Source organism: Mustela putorius, unplaced genomic scaffold (assembly GCF_011764305.1).
Source record: "Mustela putorius furo isolate JIRA1106 unplaced genomic scaffold, ASM1176430v1.1 tig00003853_pilon_pilon_pilon, whole genome shotgun sequence".
NCBI lineage: Eukaryota > Metazoa > Chordata > Mammalia > Carnivora > Mustelidae > Mustela > Mustela putorius.
Window position 1 is genome coordinate 64,629,853 of NW_025422005.1, and position 19,914 is coordinate 64,649,766.

Sequence of the window (19,914 nt, forward strand, 5' to 3'; positions counted from 1 at the left end):
GTAGCCTTTGAAGATATTTTTTTCTGGGGGGCCTGAGTGGCTCGGTCGGTTGGGCGACTGGCTTCAGCTCAGGTCGTGATCCTGGAGTCCCAGGATCGAGTCCCTGCATTGGGCTCCCTGCTTGGCGGGGAGTTTGCTTCTCCCTCTATCCTTCCCCCTCACACTCTCTCTCCCTCTCAAATAAATAAAATCTTTAAAAAAAAAAAGAAAAAGAAATTTTTTTTTGAATGTCTAGAAAAATTGAAATTTTGAAATATTTTGGTTTTGTTTGAACTACAGTATTATCTTGGTAAGGTTTTTTTTTTTTTTTTTTTAACTTGGAGAAAAAAAAGCACATATTCACCTTTTTTCCCCCCATAAAAGCTATCTAGCTGAGGGGATATGGAATTTCTAGTTGGACTGTACTGTTTCATGGGTTTTCCTGCAGTCTTGTAGATTTTTAACTGACTCAGCAATTTATCCATCCAAATCTACAAGTGTGTATCATGTAGTTTAAGAAACCTTTTGTTGGGAAAAAAAAGATGGAAAAACCTCTCTAGGGGGTGCCTGGGTGGCTGAGTCAGTAAAGCATCTGTCTTTGGCTCAGGTTGTGATCCCAGGGTCCTGGGATCAAGCCCCACATGGGGCTCCTTGCTCAGCAGGGAATCTGCTTCTCTTTCTCTCTCTCCCTCCTTCTTGCTCATGCTCTCTCTGTCAAGTAAATAAAGAAAGCAAGAAAGAAAACCTTTATTCTAGACTTAGTATGGTATTTCCTCTCAGCTTACTCTCTCCTTCTGACAACCTCTTATAAATCTGATAGCTTTTTATCAACTAGTTTCTTCTATTTACCTGTCTTTTTAATTTAAGGGGATATATTGAAAGATAGTTGTGTGAATATAAAAATTAGCCTTTGTTGGACTTTTGATGAATTCATGGTACTGTTCTAGAAAAATCCAAAGCATGATAGAAATTTGAGTTACAGTTTAAAAAAAAGGTGGGGGGTGCCTGGGTGGCTCAGTCATTAAGTGTCTGCCTTCGGCTCAGGTCATGATCCCAGAGTTCTAGGATCGACCCCCACATCAGGCTCCTTGCTCAGCGAGAAGCCTGCTTCTCCCTTTCTCACTCTCTGCTGCTTGTGTTTCCTCTCTTGCTCTCTCTCTGTCAAATAAATAATTAAAATCTTTAAAAGAAATTACACTTCTTCAAGAAAAAATTTAAAAGAAAACATATTGGTCATTTCTCTCTGATTTTTGGTTGAGTAGTACTATAGACCTAGAGTATATTGGGAAATTAAAATTCTGTTAAGGAATGAGGTGAACATGACATTATTCTTTAGTGCCAAAATTATATTCAGACTGCACCATTGTTGATACAATATGAAAAAGACTTTGGCTCCAAATAATTTTATTTTGGCATTTTTTTTCTTGTTTACAACTGTTCTGTTCTTAATTCATAGGTATGGAATTGTTTGAAGAGGCATTGCGTCGATGGGAGCAAGCTCTCACCTTTCGAAATAGACAGGCTGAAGATGAAGCCTGTAGTTCCATTAAATTGGGTGCAGGAGATGCCATTGCCGAAGAAAGTGTAGATGTAAGGGTGATATATCTGAGAGTGGCTTTCATAGTATTGGAAGAATTAAACAATGTTTAATGTTGACTCAGTGTACTTGCTTTCTGTGGCATTTAATAGAACTGGAATTTTTTTTTTTTGGTCTCCTTGGGTATATCTCATATTGGGCCTTTTCTGTTCAGTTAATTATTAAATCCCAAATTTGCAATTCATGATCAAGTTCCCTGATTTTCCAAGAATATAGAGGATTAAGCCAATATCATTTCTAAAGGGATTTTTAAAAAGTTTCCTTTATACTTTATGTTTAATTAAGTGCCATTATATCCATAAAAGTTACATGGAGTTAGAGCTGGACTGGTACTTAATGATCATCTCGGCCAGTGATTCTCAAATTTGAGCATGCATCAGAATCATCTGAAAGTCTTGTCAAAACAGACTTTGGTTTCTAATTCAGGGGCGGGTAGGTCTTGAGAATTTGGGTTTCTAGCAACGACTTTGATGATACTGATGTTGCTGGTCATTGATCTTACTTTGAGAACCCCGATCCAGTTTCACCATTAAAATTAGAGGTAGAGAAGATGAATCCCTGAGAACTGAGGTGACCTGGCCAAAAGCCCAGCTAGAACCCAGTGCTGTCACCACCAAACAGTTGCTCCTCTTATCCCACACTTTCTCTGCCTTTCATTTGAGAGTGGAAGGTGTTGAGGATTTTAACATTAGACTCTAATATTTGCTGTGTGTACTTTTTCTCTCCTTGTAGGATATTATTAGTACTGAATTTATCCATAAACTTGAAGCTCTGCTGCAAAGAGCATATCGTCTTCAAGAGGAGTTTGAAGCTACTCTGGGGGCATCTGATTCTAATTCCCTTGTTAATGATATCGGTAAGACGGGTACTTATATGGTTTTTATGAAATGTGAATTTTTTCTTTTAAATTCTTGGAATCATTTGCTTAAGTATATTAATATGGTTGCATTTATTTTTAGAAAATAGTCAAGAGAAAAAAGTTCTATCATAACTACTGGGTTTTATCTTTCAATTTTATTCTTCTAGCAAGAACTTAATGCCCTTAAGATATAATGTCAAATGCTTACCATAGGTAGGATTCTATTTTTGTTTTATCTATTTATTTATTTATTGTATCTTTGTTTTAAGATTACATTCTGATTGAAAGAATGCCAGTCCAAGTGCTGGAGAGAGGAAGAAAATAAATAATAATATAAAAATAGGACAGAGGCACACCTCAAAAATGTACATGCAGCCCATGGCATACATTTATTTTTTTTATTTTTTAAAGATTTTATTTATTTATTTGACAGACAGAGATCAAAAGTAGGCAGAGAGGCAGGCAGAGAGAGAGAGAGAGAGAGAGAGAGAGAGGGAAGCAGGCTTCCTGCGGAGCAGGGAGCCCGATGCGGGGCTCGATCCCAGGACCCTGAGATCATGACCCGAGCCGAAGGTAGCAGCGGCCCAAACCACTGAGCCACCCAGGCGCCCCAACATTTAAAATATTTTAAGTAATTCTGTTTCTTGGACCCCATTGTAACTGCAGGCTTGATTTTCACATCAGTAGTCAGGACATGCATTATTATATACCATTACTCATATTTCCTATTTTAAAGAGAAAAGAACTTTTAAAGAGAAAAGACTTAAGTGACCTCTTCAAAGGAATGAATGTTTTGAATTGCTTTCTTGAATTCTGAAAATGTTCCAAAGAATGAAGACAAAAGTACATTGCATCTCTTTTTGGTAAAAATAATTTTTTTTAAGTTTGTGGAGAATTGTTATTATAAGGAATAAAAATAGTTAAGGAGTGTTAAACGTTCTTCAATTTTTTTTCTGAGCATACTATATTAAAAGTGGCTACATTTTGAAATGCTTATGTATATATGTATTTTGAATTTAGGTAAAAGATTTCTTTTTTATTAGAGTTAATAATTTACTGTTTAGGGTGCCTGGCTGGCTTAGTTGGAGGACATGTGACTTTTTATCTTGGGTTGTGAGTTTGAGCCCCACGTTGGGTATAGAGATTACTAAAAAAAACCAACTTAAAAAGAAAAGAATTATTGTTTATATGTCACAGGGTTATATGAAGCCTCTTTGTATTATTTTGCTCCTTGCTTTTTCATACTATACTGTCACCAAAATTATTCATTAGGCTTGAGTATTTTTTAATGGTTTCTCTGTGCTTATCATAGGCATAATGTTTTGACATGTGGAGTTTATAGGCCAGAAAAAAAGTAGACCATATTCATGTCAACAAATAGAATTTGTCAAAGCCTTCTCTTTATAGTTTCTTTCTATACAGTGTCTTTTATAACTTACTATAATGACATTTAGAAAGGACAGAGAGAAGGAACTTTAAAAGAATTCAAGTGTAACAATGGAATGGAACAACTGGAAAAGATAAGAAAGTAAAGTGGCAAGGAAAACTACAGAGAAAAAGGAGTAGGAAAAAATTATAAGGAGAGAGGAAAAGGACCCCAAGACTTAATGTCTTATTTTAGGAATGGAGGCTTTGCCCTCACTGTTCTAATTGTCTATCTGCAGCTTCTTTCCAGCCTCATGGTAAGGATCATATAGGTGTGTAGTTCTTGCATTTGTTACTCTTATGTATCTCAGATTTGGCTCTGTTTAGCATGCCCAAAGTTTCTTTTTTCTACTGACCATAAAGGTTGGCAAAGTCCATATCTGACTTTTTTTAGGTTATCAGGTTATAAAGATTTCTTAGGTGCTGCCCCAGATGGTCTGCTTTGCGTTCACATTGCTTCTGGACAGGAAATCGCCAGGCGGATGATTTAATTTCTGGAGCATTCAAGTTGTTTCTGAGTAAATTGTTGTTAATTAGAACTCTAAATGGATAGGATTTCTAGAGTGGAGCCCATAATCAGTCCATAAATTTGGTTAACGTAGGTTAGTAATAAGTTCCCAACCTAAGCCCTGTCTTAACCTGAGCTGTCAATGGCTTCTAAGCTGACTGGCTTTTCCCTGCAGTGCCTTGACCTCTTATTGCCCTGGGAATTCCAGTTGACATGAAGCTGTTATATTTTGTTCCTTCTCGGGAGTTCTTTGGAAATTGTTTTCTTATTTCAAGTTATCTCTTAATTCATTTTTGAGCTTCTGGGCTGGAACAAATCTATGGTCAAGATTCTGGTAGGAGAGTACCTCTGTTACATCTGTTAGTTGGTATTGATCAAAATTGCTTAGAAGTAAGCTAACTCTCCTCATTCTCTAAATCCAAATTTATTTTACACATTTAATTTATATTATTCGGAGGCAAGTTAAAGCTAGTAGTCATAAATAAAGATGTTAACTTTAGAGGGACTTGAGTGAATTTAAACCAAATACTGATCTGATTTCAGTGAATACTTCACTGTTTTGGAATTTGATTTGTCTTATTTGATGAAATTAAATTTTTTTTTCTTAAGAATTTGATAGGTTTTCAAGGTTGGAAGATTTCTCAGCAGTCATCTAATTTATCTCCTTTCCCCTCTGCCCTGTACTTAATAACTTGCCATTGCTTGCATAACCTTGCATGTTACCATGTGCCAAGCCCTTTGCTGAGCACTTACATAACACTGTAGTTTCTTCTCTCCCTCAGGTACTACACTGAGTGAATATTATCTTACTTAATCTTCACAACAACTTTTACAAGATAAATATAATTATCATCCTCATTTTTCAAATGGGGAAAGAAGAAAGGAGATAGTGAGTAACTTCCCTAGGGTTGCATGTCTATCAAATGACAGAACCCAGATTTGGACTGAGGCAGGCTAACCAGAGTTCATATTCTGAACCACCATGCTATTCCCTCACCCTTTGTAAGACAGATTCCTTCTTTGAATGGGATGATTGACTGTGAACTCTGTGAGTAGAGTATACCTACTGGCAAAGTTCCCTTTAGGAGATGTAATCTTGGAGCAGGTACAAGAGTTACACAACTGGACTGTGTGGAAACCTCACAGCTGCCAAAGTAAGGGAATATTTCTTGTGGTAGTATTTATTTATTGAAAAGATTTTATTGATTTGAGAGAGAGAGAGTGGGCATGCATATGCATGCATAGGATGGGGGAAGGGCAGAGGGGAAGGGAGAAGAAGAGAAAAGAATCCCAAGTAGACTCTGTGTTAAGTGAGGAGCCCAATATGGGGCATGATCTGATGACCCTGAGATCATGACCTGAGATGAAACCAAGAGTTGGACTTTTAACTGACTGAGCCACTCAGGCATCCCTATGGTGATTTATTTAATGTGGCTCTTCCTTTCCTTAAAAAAATTTTCCTTCTTCCATATGTGTTTGGGGATCTGAGATTAACTTTTGCATCTTTCCTCCTTTCTCAGGCCCTCTACGCACTCTAGACGTATTTTGCTCATTTTGTAGAAGGAGGTTATCAAGGTTTAATCCAAGGTCAAAAGAAGAGAGCTACTATTCCTACCTGAGGGAAATAGTGCCAGCTGAATTTAAAATTTCTATTTATTTAGTTCGTAATCTTTACACCCAGTGTGGGTTTTGACCTCATGACCCTGAGATCAAGAAAAGCACGCTCTTCCAGCTGAGCCAGTCAGGGGCCCCAGTACCAGCTGAATTTAATGTAGTGCTTTGATGATTACTCTAATGGATTACCTTTTGGCCTATACCTCCATAACAACTGAAAGCACAGAGTCCAGATTCACACTACCTGAGTTCAAATCCTTCACCATTTATTAGCTATCTGATTATATAACTTGTCTAAACCTCAGCTTCCTTATCTGAGAAATGGGCATATAATACCTATTTTCAAAATAATTATAAGGATTAAATGAAGTAATACATATAGTGTGCTAGGTACAGGGTAACTGTTTATTAGCTTGGAATTTGGAACTTCTCTGGGACACTCAGGAAAGCTGTTAGTTTTTGTTTTGTTTTGTTTTTGTTGTTGTTGTTATTTTTACCTTGCTCCTATATTGGCTAATTTTGAGATATTCTTTATCTGGCAGTACCTGGCAGGTTCAGTCAGTAGGTTGTGTGACTCTTGATCTCAGGGTTGTGAGTTCAAGCCCCATTTTGGGTGTGGAGATGACTTAAAAATAAAATCTTTAAAAAAATTTAAAAAATTAAAACATAATTTCTTGTCCACTGATACCATTTTCATGTTTTCCAGTGATGCTATAAATTTTTCCATTAATATTTTTTTCTGTCATTTTCAATGGGCCTTTGGGAAGAAGAAGTAAATGCCTGTGCTCTGCTACCTTGAAATAGAAATTCTGGACATTATAATCACAGAGCCCAAGGACCACATTAGCTTTTCTACCATTAAGCTTTATCTTCCCTCATTTATTCTTGTGCAGTTGTTGTTTTGGACCCAAGTTTTAGATGTTTTATCTATTATTCTTACTAAATTGTCATTTGAGCCATCGTTCTGAATTATTGAGATCATTTAGATTTTGATTTGATATACCTTTCAGCTATCAGTCTCTAGTTTGGTCAGTCTGGTCTAGTTGATCATCAGTGCTCTCATTGAAACCATTAACAAAAAATATTTTTAAAAAAGCTTGTTAGGGGGCACCTGGGTGGCTCAGTGGGTTAAGCCGCTGCCTTCGGCTCAGGTCATGATCTCAGGGTCCTGGGATCGAGTCCCGCATCGGGCTCTCTGCTTAGCAGGGAGCCTGCTTCCTCCTCTCTCTCTCTCTCTCTCTGCCTGCGTCTCTGCCTACTTGTGATCTCTCTCTGTCAAATAAATAAATAAAATCTTTAAAAAAAAAAAAAAAAAAAAAAAAAAAAAAAAAAAAAGCTTGTTAGCCTCTACTCACAATACTTTTAAAAAATATATATATTTAATTTATTATTTGAGAGCAGAGAGCACAAGCAGGGGGAGCGGCAGGCAGAGGGAGAAGCAGACTCCCCTTGAGAAGGGAGCCCAATGTGGGACTCAGTCCCAGCATCCTGGAATCACCACCTGAGCAAAGGCCGATGCCTAACTGACTGAGCCACAGAGACATCCCTACTCGGGACACTTCTGAAACCAAGTGTGTGTTTCTCATATCAAGCAATTCTGCAATTCTCTTTAGACACCAAATGGATGTCCTACAGTTTAATTCAGTTCTGACACTAACTTCCCAGAGTTTACACAGACCCCACAGATGAAGGACTCTGCCTTACAAGATTACCCTCCACTCACATGCCAATTACAAATCCAGGTTTCCCATACTTTTTTTTTTTTTTAAGATTTTATTTACTTGACAGAGAGATCACAAGTAGGCAGAGAGAGAGGAGGAAGCAGGCTCCCCGCTGAGCAGAGAGCCCAATTCGGGGCTTGATCCCAGGACCCTGAGATCATGACCTGAGGTGAGAGCAGAGGCTTTAACCCACTGAGCCATCCAGGTGCCCCCAGGTTTCCCATACTTCTGATCAACCACCAGTAAATCAGGAGTTCCACAGCTCCCTCCTTAAGTTCAACAATTTCTAGATCAGCTCACAGAACTTAGGGAAGCACTTTGCTGCCTATCACCAGTTTATTATAAAAGGTATTAACTCAGGAACAATCAAATGGAAGAGATGCATAGGACAAGGTATGGGGAATAGGCATAGGGCTTTTATGCCCTCTCCAGGTACATGAGCCTCCCAACACTTTGATGTGTTCTCTAACCTGGCAGCACTCTGAGCCCTAGTTTAGGATTTTTATGGAGACTCCATTAATGGAGGCAGGATTGATTAAATCATTGACCATTGGTGATTAATGTCCTCCTTGGGTCTTTTCCTGTCAGGAATTGAATTTGGAGCTGAAAGTTCCAGCCTTCTAGTCTTATGGTTGGTCCCTTGGCAACCATCCCCCACCTCCAGAAGTCACTCATTAGCATAAATTCTGGTTGTGAAAGGAGCTTATTATGAATAACAAAGACATTCCCCTCACCTCCATCATTTAGGAAATTCTAGGAGTTTTAGGAGCTCTATGCCAGGAATTGGGATTGAATATATATATATTATCATGTCCCAACATCACATCTTAAAGTGGGCAAAGCCAGAGTCAGAGATATGAGGTATGATACTTTCAAGTTGCCTTATGTCACTAAGAAATAAATTCAACTGATTCAACTTTCAAATTTTTTCATCTTGATCATAAAAAGATCATGGGATACTTATTTATATATCATGTCAAAATGAGTGTATATTTATATACTTAACCATTAATTTAGGAAAATGTAATTTTTTTTTAAGAGATTAATATGGGGACACCTGGGTGGCTCAGTTGGTTAAGCATCTGACTTAATTTGGCTCAGGTCATGATCTCGGGTTGTGAGATTGAGCCTGCTTAAAATTCTCTCTTTCCCTCTCCCTGTGCCCTTCCTCCTACTCCCCTTCCAAAAAAAAAAAAAAAGGCTAATATCACTTTACATTTTTGGGGAAGTATTGTTGATACTGAGCTATATCATAGGTGAGTATTTGCCATTAAGTCTTTATATCTGGTTTTATATCTGTAAATCATCTTAGTTTTAGAAGTCACACATGTCAGGTTTTATTGACTACATAGAACCTCAGCAAAACTTACTTCACTAATTTAGAGTTCAAAAAAATAGACAAGGATTCTATTTAATTTTAAATCTGCACTACCTGTAGTAGTCTCCCAATAACACTGTGGCCAAGTTTATGAGGACAGTTTAAATTCTCCTCAACGTGATTCTTTTAGTATGTTTGGCATTTCTCTTTTTAGGTAGTAGTGTGTTAATTAAAACTAAATTAAATCCATTTTCTTTTTTAAAAATAGCAGATCTAAAAACTTTTGAGTTGTTGGTATTAGGAGTATACTTTCATATACTATATGAAAAACATATAGTATAATTCTAGCACTGGATTATGGTAATGGTTCCACAACTCTTTACGTTTACTCAAATTCATTGATTTGTACATTTATTTATCTATTTAAAGATTTTATTTGGGGGGGAGAGAGAGAGAGAGAAAGAGCATGATCAGGGGGAAGGGCAGAGGGACAAGCAGACTCCCCACTGAGGGTGGAGCCTTATACCAGGACCCTGAGATTATGACCTAAGCCAAAGTCAGATGCTTAATTGACTAAGCCATCGGGTGCCCCTGAATTTTACATTTAAAAAGGGGGAGATTTATGGTATGTAAATTATACTTCAGTAAAGCTGTTAAAAATATAGTATGGTTATTTTCAAGCTAATTTTGAGTAAGTTTTCAGGAATTTGAATTAGTGTAAAACGTCCCTTTATACTAAAAATTTTAAATAATACAAATCCCAAAAACTTCTTAAAAATGCATCAAGAATCACTTAGTTTCAAAGCTTTGGGCCTGGTGAATGTGTGGGTGGTAACTGGTAACTAGAAATACTAAGTATCCTTTTTTTTTTTTAAAGATTTTATTTATTTATTTGACAGAGAGAAATTACAAGTACACTGAGAGGCAGGCAGAGAGAGAGAGAAGGAAGCAGGCTCCCTGCTGAGCAGAGAGCCCGATGAGGAAGCAGGCTCCCTGCTGAGCAGAGAGCCCGATGCGGGACTCGATCCCAGGACCCTGAGATCATGACCTGAGCCGAAGGCAGCAGCTTAACCCACTGAGCCACCCAGGTGCCCCCTAAGTATCCTTTTTAAATGTCCTGTGAACCATACTGTGGTTTATAGGCACAGAAACTTCTGCAAGTGGTTTTAGTGATTCTGCTGTTACTTTTACTTCTGTGTTACGTTTAGAGTCCTTTTTATATTTTGTAATACTGTCATCCAAGTGGTCATTAAATTAAATTTTTAAAAGCACTGAAAAGATCAATTAACTGCTGATATTCTTGCTGTTAATTTAGTACTGAGCATGTTGGAAATATTGGCACTAGCAGAATTAAAGCAAGACCACTTTTATTTTAAAAATTAGAAACTTCTGGTAACCTGGCTAAAGTCACAACCATTGAGGTGCTTGGTTGGCTCAGTTGATTAAGTGTCCTACTCTCTTTTTTTTGAAATTTATTTATTTATTTTTTTAAAAGATTTTTATTTTTATTTTTATTTATTTTTTTATTTATTTGACAGAACACAAGTAGGCAGAGAGGCAGGCAGAGAGAGAGGAGGAAGCAGGCTCCCTGCTGAGCAGAGAGCCCGATGCGGGACTTGATCCCAGGACCCTGAGATCATGACCTGAGCCGAAGGCAGCGGCTTAACCCACTGAGCCACCCAGGCGCCCAAGTGTCCTACTCTTGGTTTTGGTTCAGGTCATGATCTCAGGGTCATGGGGTCAAGCCCACACTGGGCTTTGTGCTCAGCCCGGAGTTCACTTGAGATTCTCTCTTCCTCTCCCTTTGCCCCTCCCCCTGCTTTCTCTCTCTCTGAAATAAATAAATAAATACAATCTTTTAAAAAATTAAATAAAATCACAATCACTAATGTACTCCTAAGCCAAGCTATCATCTGCGTTAAAATAGGAAATACTTTTGATATTTGGGAAGGGATAGTGATACAAAAAACTTTCCTACAAATGCTGCAAATGTTTTAAAAGCATTCTTTAAAAATGTTTTTGTTATAGTCATTTACTGTGCTTTAAAACTATGCTTGCAAAAAGAAACAGCATAGTAGTTGTGATGTACTTCAGCCCCTCTTTTTATTTCTTCCTATAGGAAAGTAACTTTGAATTAGGCAAGGTTTTAAGGCAGGAATTCCTTACATAAAATATAACCACCATTTATTCTCTGATTCATCTTTTGCAGTGTTCTGTACTAGTATTTCCTTAACCCTTCTGATTTAGTAAATCATTATTGGATGTACAGTTGACCCTGAACAACATGGGTTTGAATTGCTCAGGTCCACTTATACACAGATCTTTTTTGATAAATATAGTATAGTACTTTAAATGTATTTTCTCTTCCTTATGATTTTCTTATCTTTTCTCTAGGTTGTACACTCCTTAATACCCATCACCCATTTAACCCATTCCCTGCCCACTTCCCCACCAGCGACCCTCAGTTTGTAAAAATACAGTTTTATTTTCTCTAAGTTATTTTTTGTAAAAATACAGTATATAATATATAAAATATGTGTTAATCAACTTTATATTATTGGTAAAGCTTCTGGTCAACAATAGAGTATTAGTAGTTAAATTTTGGGGGAGTCAAAAATTATATTCAGATTTTCAACTGCATGGGGGTTGGCGCCCCTCGCATTCACATTGTTTAAGGGTCAACTATTTCTTTATTTGCTCTTATACTTCAGAAGTTTATTTGGGACTTAAACAGTAATTATTTGTTCTACTATTCCTACTATAAAATGAAATGAAGATTTGAATTCTCTAGTAATAAAAAAAATGTTTTTCTTTACTTATTGAAACTATTCAGTGTTAAATGCAAGTTATTGAAATCACTAGAGGGCAGCACATGTTATCTATGTATTAAAAGCCCATGACTCACAAATACCATTCTGTGCTACTGCTAGCACTTGAAGTTAAATTTAGGTCACCACATTTTTTTCTGGCATGTTTTGTATACACCTGCTACTGTAAGTCACAGTGAGAGCATGGATATGATGCACAGACTTGAAATAACATTAGTGTAAGTTTCCATTAGTGTATAAGTTCTTCCAGCTAACAGCATCCGTAAGCATTATGTTTATATGTAGTTTTTTCAGAGAATTATGAATTAAAATTGTTATATTATAATTTAGTTATTATAATTTTTTAAGGTTCAAACCAAAAAACTGATATAATTTCAATTATAGATAGTATAGCTTAATAGTTAAGAACATAGGCTCTGGAGGTAAGCAAACATGGGTTCAGATCTGATTTTAAGACTCCTACTAGCTAAGAAACCTAAGCAAGCCTTGATCTTTCTTAGACTCAGCTTCTTATTTAAGATGGAAGACTACATTAGGATCAACTTCATAGAATTGTGATGATTAAGTGAGATACATGTATCATTTTATTTATTTTTACAGTGTTATATTAGCTTCAGGTGTAGAATTTAGTGATTCATCACTTACTATAATACCAAGTACTCATCATAAGTGCACTCCTTAATACCCATCACCCATTTAACCCATTCCCTGCCCACTTCCCCAGTTTGTTCTCCATAGTTAAGAGTCTGTTTTCTGGTTTGCTTCTCTTAACATGTATTGTTTTAATTTATTTTTATTTTTTAAGATTTTTTATTTCTTTATTTGACAGAGAAACATCACATCACAACTAGGCAGAGAGGCAGGCAGAGAGAGAGAGAGGAGGAAGCAGGCTCCCTGCTGAGCAGAGAGCCTGATGCAGGACTCGATCCCAGGACCCTGAGATCATGACCTGAGCCGAAGGCAGCGGCTTAACCCACTGAGCCACCCAGGTTCCCCATGTATTGTTTCAGTATAGGTACATGATAAATGCTTGTTATGTATTCATATTATATTATAGTCTATCATTTTTATGAGGCCTTTTTTTTTTTTTTAAGATTTTCTTTATTTGAGAGGGAGTGAGAGTAAGAGAGAGCACAAGAGAGGGGAAGGGCAGAGGGAGAAGCAGACTCCCTGTCAACTGGGCAGCCCAGTGTGGGGCTTAATCCTGGGACATGGGATCATGACCTGAGTCATAGGCAGATGCTCAACTGCTCAACTTACTGAGCCACCTAGATGCCCCTATGAGGCCTGTTCTAAGATTATTTTAAAGTTGTATGGTTACAGGTGGATTGGTATCACATGTTCATAATTGGTTTTACAAAGACACCATCATATTCTCTAGATAACTTCCATTGTTTCTGGGAATTAGATTTTTCTCATGTTAAAGTAGTAACTTAAATTTGCATTTCCTGAAACAAGGTATTTAGGTCATGTTTAAAGTTATTTGTGTGGGGCACTTGGGCGACTCAGTGGCTTAAGTATCTGCCTTTGACTCAGGTCATGATCCCAGGGTCCTGGGATCGAGCCCCACATCAGGCTCCCTGCTCAGTGGGGAGTCTGCTTCTCTCTCTCCCTCTGCCCCTCCCCACTGCTTGTGCATGCCCTCACTCTCTCACAAATACATAAATAAAATCTTAAAAAATAATGTTATTTGAGGGGAGTCTGGCTGGCTCAGCTGGAAGAACATGCAACTATTGATCTCAGAGTTGTGAGTTCAAAGCCCCACCTTGGGTGTAATGGTTACTAAAAACAAATAAACTTAAAAAAATAATTTATTTGAGTAAGTAAAGAAGGTCTCTAGTCTCACTCCCCATTGGCACATGTATACCTTGTTCCTAGAGTTATCTTCTTGGTGCAGAGCTCCCATCTTGTCACTACCAGGGTCTCAATTACTTTTCTGACCTATTTGTTTTACTCTCTCCAATATACTCTAGTCAAACTGAACAATGTCTTTTTTAGAACTGAAATTCTCTTAAGATTTTAGTCATATAGGGGTGCCTGGATGGCTCAGTGGTTAAGCCTCTGCCTTCGGCTCGGTCATGATCTCAGGGTCCTGGGATCGAGCCCCGCATCGGGCTCTCCGCTTGGCGGGGAGCCTGCTTCCTCCCCCCTCTCTCCCTCTTCCTGCTTCTCTGCCTACTTGTGATCTCTGTGTGTCAAATAAATAAGTAAAATTAAAAAAAAAAGATTTTAGTCATATAATGAACTCAGGTTTTCAGTAAATTTTTCTTGTTTTTCTTTTTGCATTCTTTTTCTGATACTGTTTGCATAATTCAGCATGCTCTGGGCATTTTTTTCTTCCTATAGAATACAGTTCTGTTCAAACGTACTTCCTCTCTGCATTCTTCTCTGCTTTTTCAGCTGGAGGATATCTCTCTCATCCTTCTCTGTTCCATAATAATATTTGTTGTTCTTAGTGGTACCATTTAAAAACTCCTCTGTCTCTCTGATTTCTAAATAAATTTAGAACACAAAAAGAGCCTGATATTGATTAAACAATAGTTTTAAATTTATTTGGAACTCTTCGCTAATGTCTAGACTGTAAAATGTGGTAAGGCTTCCTACATTGTCCTCTCTAAATCTCAAAAAAATTCTCTGGAGAAAAGCTGAGAATGTAGAGAAAATTGCCAAGCACACTTAGCCAGGTGCATAAGGATTCCCTATGTGCCTTAAAATCCCTGCCAACCCTGTCCAGTTCAGGAGAGTGCGATCCAGCACCAAAGTAAGGGGTTTGCAGATCTTAGACCTTTCTCTAGAAGACTTGAGAGAGAACAGACACTAGTATACATTAAGAGCCATGCAGCGAATAAGGATCTTATCCCATTTCCTTCTGTTTAGTGGCACTCAGGTTCTCAGCGTTAGCTAAGTTACTCTTCCTATAGGGAGGAGCAAATAAAGAGGGGAAGGGATTAACTTAGTGTGTTAATTCCAGTAGAGCTTCTTCCTGGAAGAAGATGGGAGGTGAAGTCCTATATGAAATATGAAATTGTGAGAGGTTTAATGGTTTTCTCTGAGGAATTAGTTACTTTTGATAGTAAATTACAATTTTTAAAAAAGATTTTATTTATTTGCCAGAGAGAGAGCACAAGCAGGGGGAGCAGCAGGCAGATCCCAGGTCCCTGGCATCATGACCTGAGCCGAAGACAGACGCTTAAAAGACTGAGCCACCCAGGCATCCCAATTACAGTTATTTATGTACATATCCAGTCTCTTATATTGGACCATAATCTCCTTAGGGGCAAATGGGAGTATTTAATTCTATTCTTTTCAGTGCCTGTTACCGTGGCTTCACTGTAGTATAGATAATCAGTGGTCTGACGGTCCTAACAAAAGGTAACAAAATGTTCATCAGAATTACCTTCAACAACATAGATTCCTAGGCTTTGCTCCAGATGTATTGAATTTGAAACTTTGAGGTTGGGATTGTGAAATACATTCATATTTCATAGTAGAGTAGATGATTCTCATGTGCATTTCTGTTTAATAGGTCTTTCAAGTAATAAATGATAGCCATATCATTAATTTTAATTTTACCACATTTACCAATCTTTCCTTTATGGTCTGTACTTTTTGTATACTGTTTAGAAGCTATAAAGAGAATTATTATGTATTTTCTTTGGCAAGTTTTTTTTTTTTATTTTAATATACAGTGTTGTATCGGTTTCAGGTGTACAATGCAGTGATTCAGCAATTCTGTACATGACTCAGTGGTCATCATGAAAAGTGTACTCTTAATCCCCTTCCCCTATTTCACCCATCCCTCCACCCACCTACCCCCTGGTAACCAGCAGTTTGTTCTCTATAGTTAAGGGTCTGTTTTTTGGTTTGTCTCTTTTTGTTTGTGTTTCCTAAATTCCACCCATGGGTGAAATTTTACGTATCTTTCTCTGACTTATTTAGCATTATACCCTCTAGATTCATCCATGTTATTGCAAATGGCAAGATTTCTCTTTTTTACGGTTTAGTATATTCCACTGTGTGTATATATATACCACATCTTCTTTATCCATTCATCTATCAATGGACAGTTGGTCTGCTTCCAAAATGCTGCACTAAATATAGGGGTGCATATGTCTTTTTAAATTAGTGTTTTGTATTCTTTGGTAGATACTCAGTAGTGGAATTACTGGATCATGGGGCAGTTCTATTTTAAATTTTTTTTTCTGTCTATTTTTAATTTTTGAGGAACCTCCATACTGTTTTCCACATTGGCTGCATCAGTTTGCATTCTCACCAGCAGAGCACAAGGATTCCTTTTTTCCCACATCCTTGTCAATACTTGTTTCTTTTGTTTTTGATTTTAGCCATTTTGACAGATGTGAGGTAATATCTTATTTTGGTTTTGAATTGCATTCCCCTGATGAAGAGAGGTGTTGATCATCTTTTCATGTGTTTTTTGGCCATCTGGATGTCTTCTTTGGAGAAATGTCTTTTCACATCTTCTACTCATCTTTAATTGGATCATATGTTTTTGGTGTTGAGTTGTGTAAGTTCTTTATACATTTTGAATAGTAACCTTTCATTGGATATGTCATTTGCAAATATCTTTTCCCATTCAGTAGGTTGTTTTTGGTTTTGTTGGTTGTTCTCTTTGTGGTGCAGAAGCTTTTTACTTTGACGTAGTCCCAATAGTTTATTTTTGCTTTTGTTTCCCTTGCCTCAGGAGACATATGTAGAAAAATGTTGCTATGGCTTATTGCAGAGAATTTGTTGTCTGTTAGGGTTTTTATAGTTTCAGTCCTTAATCCATTTGAGTTTATTTTTGTGTATAGTATAAGAAAGTGATCGAGTTTCATTCTTTTTTCTGAACATCATTTGTTTTCTGAACATCAATTTTCTGAACATCCAGGTTGAAGAGACTTTTTTCCATTGGCTATTCTTTCCTGCTTTGTCAAAGATTAATTGGCCATATAATTGTGGGTTTACTTTTGGATTTTCTGTTTTGTTCTGTTCTGTTCTATGTGTCTGTTTTTGTGCCAGCACCATACTGTTTTGATTACTATGGCTTTGTAGTAAATTTTGAAATTGGAGTGTGTCTATCTCCAGTTTTGTTCTTTTTCAAGACTTCTTTAGTTATTCAGGTCCGTTGTGGTTCCATACAAATTTTAGGATTGTTTGTTGTAGTCTGTGAAAAAAACTATAGGTAGTTTGATAGCAATTGCATTAAATCTGTAGATTGCTTTGGGTAGTATGGATATTTTAACAATATTTCTTCTAATTCATGAGCATAGACTATCTGCATGTATCTTTAGGTGTGAAATGCATTTCTTGTAGGCAGTATATAGATGGGTCTTAGTTTTTTATCCATTCTGTACCCTATCTTTTGATTGGAGGGTTTAGTCCATTTACATTCCAAGTCATTATTGATAGGTATTCACTTACTCTGTTCTGTTACTTATTTTATGGTTGTGTTTGTAGTTCTTTATTCCTTTCCTCACTTGCTCTTTTCTTTCACAGATTTCTGGTTTTATTTAATGATATACTTAGGTTCTTTTTTCTTTATTTTTGGCATATATATTTCTGGTTTTTGATTTGTGGTTACCAGTAGGTTTATATGTAACATTTTATGCATATTAGCAGTCTGTATTTGCTTGATGATCGCTGATGTTTGAACACATTTTTTACTCCTATCCCTTTGACATTCTAGGTATATGGTGTCATAGTTTACATTCTTTTATTTTGTGAATCTCTTGACTGATTTTTATAGATACACTTACATTTTACTGCTTTTGTCCTTTCTACTTTTCTTATTCCTACTCATGGTCTTTCCTTTCCACTCAAGAAGTCCACCTTAACATTTCCTGTGGCGTTGGTTTAGTGATCATGAATTCTTTTAATTCTTGTTTGACTGGGAAACTCTTTATCTCTCTTTTTGTTCTGAGTAATATAGAATATTCTTGGCTGCATACTTTTCCCATTCGGCACTTTGAATATAAAACATGGCACTCCTCTTACTGGCCTGCAAAGTTCTGGTGAAAAATTAGCTGATGGCCATATGGGGTTTCCCTTGTATATAACTGTTTTATTCTCTCTTGCTGCTCTCTATCTCTACTTTTTGCCATTTTAATTACTGTGTGTCTTGATGTGGGTCTCCTTCAGTTGATCTTGCTGGGGGCTCCTCTGCCTCCTGGATCTGGATGTCTGTTTCCTTCCCTGATTTAGGAAGTTTTCAGCTATTATTTCTTCAGATACATTTTCTACCCCCTTTTTTCTCTATTCTCCTTGGATCCCTATAGTACAGATATTATCATGATTGCTGGTGTCACTTAGTTCCCTTAGTTTATTTTCATTTATTATTATTATTTTTTCTCTCTCTTCTTCAGCTTGATGGCTTTCCATTATTCTGTCCTCCAGGTTGCTGATCTGTTTTTCTGCCATTCTAGTCTATTCTTTATTCCATGTAGTATATTTTAAATTTCACATATTGAGTTTTTCATCTCTGATTAGTTCTTTAAATGTTTTCTGTCTCTTGGTTGAGGGTCTCAGTGAGGTACTCCACTCTCTCAAGTCTAGTGAATATCTTTTTTTTTTAACTTTTTATTTTTATTTTTTATAAACATATATTTTTATCCCCAGGGGTACAGGTCTGTGAATCACCAGGTTTACACACTTCACAGCACTCACCAAAGCACATACCCTCCCCACTGTCCATAATCCCACCCCCTTCTCCCAAACCCCCTCCCCCCAGCAACCCTCAGTTTGTTTTGTGAGATTAAGAGTCACTTATGGTTTGTCTCCCTCCCAATCCCATCTTGTTTCATTGATTCTTCTCCTACCCACTTAAGCCCCCATGTTGCATCACCACTTCCTCATATCAGGGAGATCATATGATAGTTGTCTTTCTCTGCTTGACTTATTTCGCTAAGCATGATACGCTCTAGTTCCATCCATGTTGTCGCAAATGGCAAGATTTCATATCTTTTGATGGCTGCATAGTATTCCATTGTGTATATATCCACATCTTCTTGATCCATTCATCTGTTGTTGGACATCTAGGTTCTTTCCATAGTTTGGCTATTGTGGACATTGCTGCTATAAACATTCGGGTGCACGTGCCCCTTTGGATCACTACGTTTGTATCTTTAGGGTAAATACCTAATAGTGCAATTGCTGGGTCATAGGGCAGTTCTATTTTCAACATTTTGAGGAACCTCCATGCTGTTTTCCAGAGTGGCTGCACCAGCTTGCATTCCCACCAACAGTGTAGGAGGGTTCCCCTTTTCTCCGCATCCTCGCCAGCATCTGTCATTTCCTGACTTGTTTATTTTAGCCATTCTGACTGGTGTGAGGTGATATCGCATTGTGGTTTTGATTTGTATTTCCCTGATGCCGAGTGATATGGAGCACTTTTTCATGTGTCTGTTGGCCATCTGGATGTCTTCTTTGCAGAAATGTCTGTTCATGTCCTCTGCCCATTTCTTGATTGCATTATTTGTTCCTTGGGTGTTGAGTTTGCTAAGTTCTTTATAGATTTTGGACACTAGTCCTTTATCTGATATGTCGTTTGCAAATATCTTTTCCCATTCTGTCAGTTGTCTTTTGATTTTGTTAACTGTTTCCGTTGCTGTGCAAAAGCTTTTGATCTTGATGAAATACCAATAGTTCATTTTTGCCCTTGCTTTCCTTGCCTTTGGTGATGTTCCTAGGAAGATGTTGCTGCGGCTGAGGTCGAAGAGGTTGCTGCCTGTGTTCTCCTCAAGGATTTTGATGGATTCCTTTCGGACATTGAGGTCCTTCATCCATTTTGAGTCTATTTTTGTGTGTGGTGTAAGGAAATGGTCCAATTTCATTTTTCTGCATGTGGCTGTCCAGTTTTCCCAGCACCATTTATTGAAGAGGCTGTCCTTTTTCCATTCTTTCCTGCTTTGTCGAAGATTAGTTGACCATAGAGTTGAGAGGGTCTATTTCTGGGCTCTCTATTCTGTTCCATTGATCTATGTGTCTGTTTTTGTGCCAGTACCATGCTGTCTTGATGATGACAGCTTTGTAATAGAGGTTGAAGTCCGGAATTGTGATGCCACCAACG

The 19,914-nt window shown here is 37.4% G+C and overlaps 1 protein-coding gene across 2 annotated transcripts in view; it reads left to right on the top strand.

The window, feature by feature from the left end:
• The window catches only part of MIGA1 (mitoguardin 1), a 104,255-nt gene that overhangs the window by 22,871 nt on the left and 61,470 nt on the right, over positions 1-19,914 (top strand). For both annotated transcript variants that reach the window (XM_045064745.1, XM_045064746.1), the window contains exons 6-7: positions 1,436-1,569; positions 2,309-2,432. In XM_045064745.1, the coding sequence (XP_044920680.1) occupies positions 1,436-1,569; positions 2,309-2,432 (258 nt within the window). The remainder of the gene's footprint in view (positions 1-1,435; positions 1,570-2,308; positions 2,433-19,914) is intronic.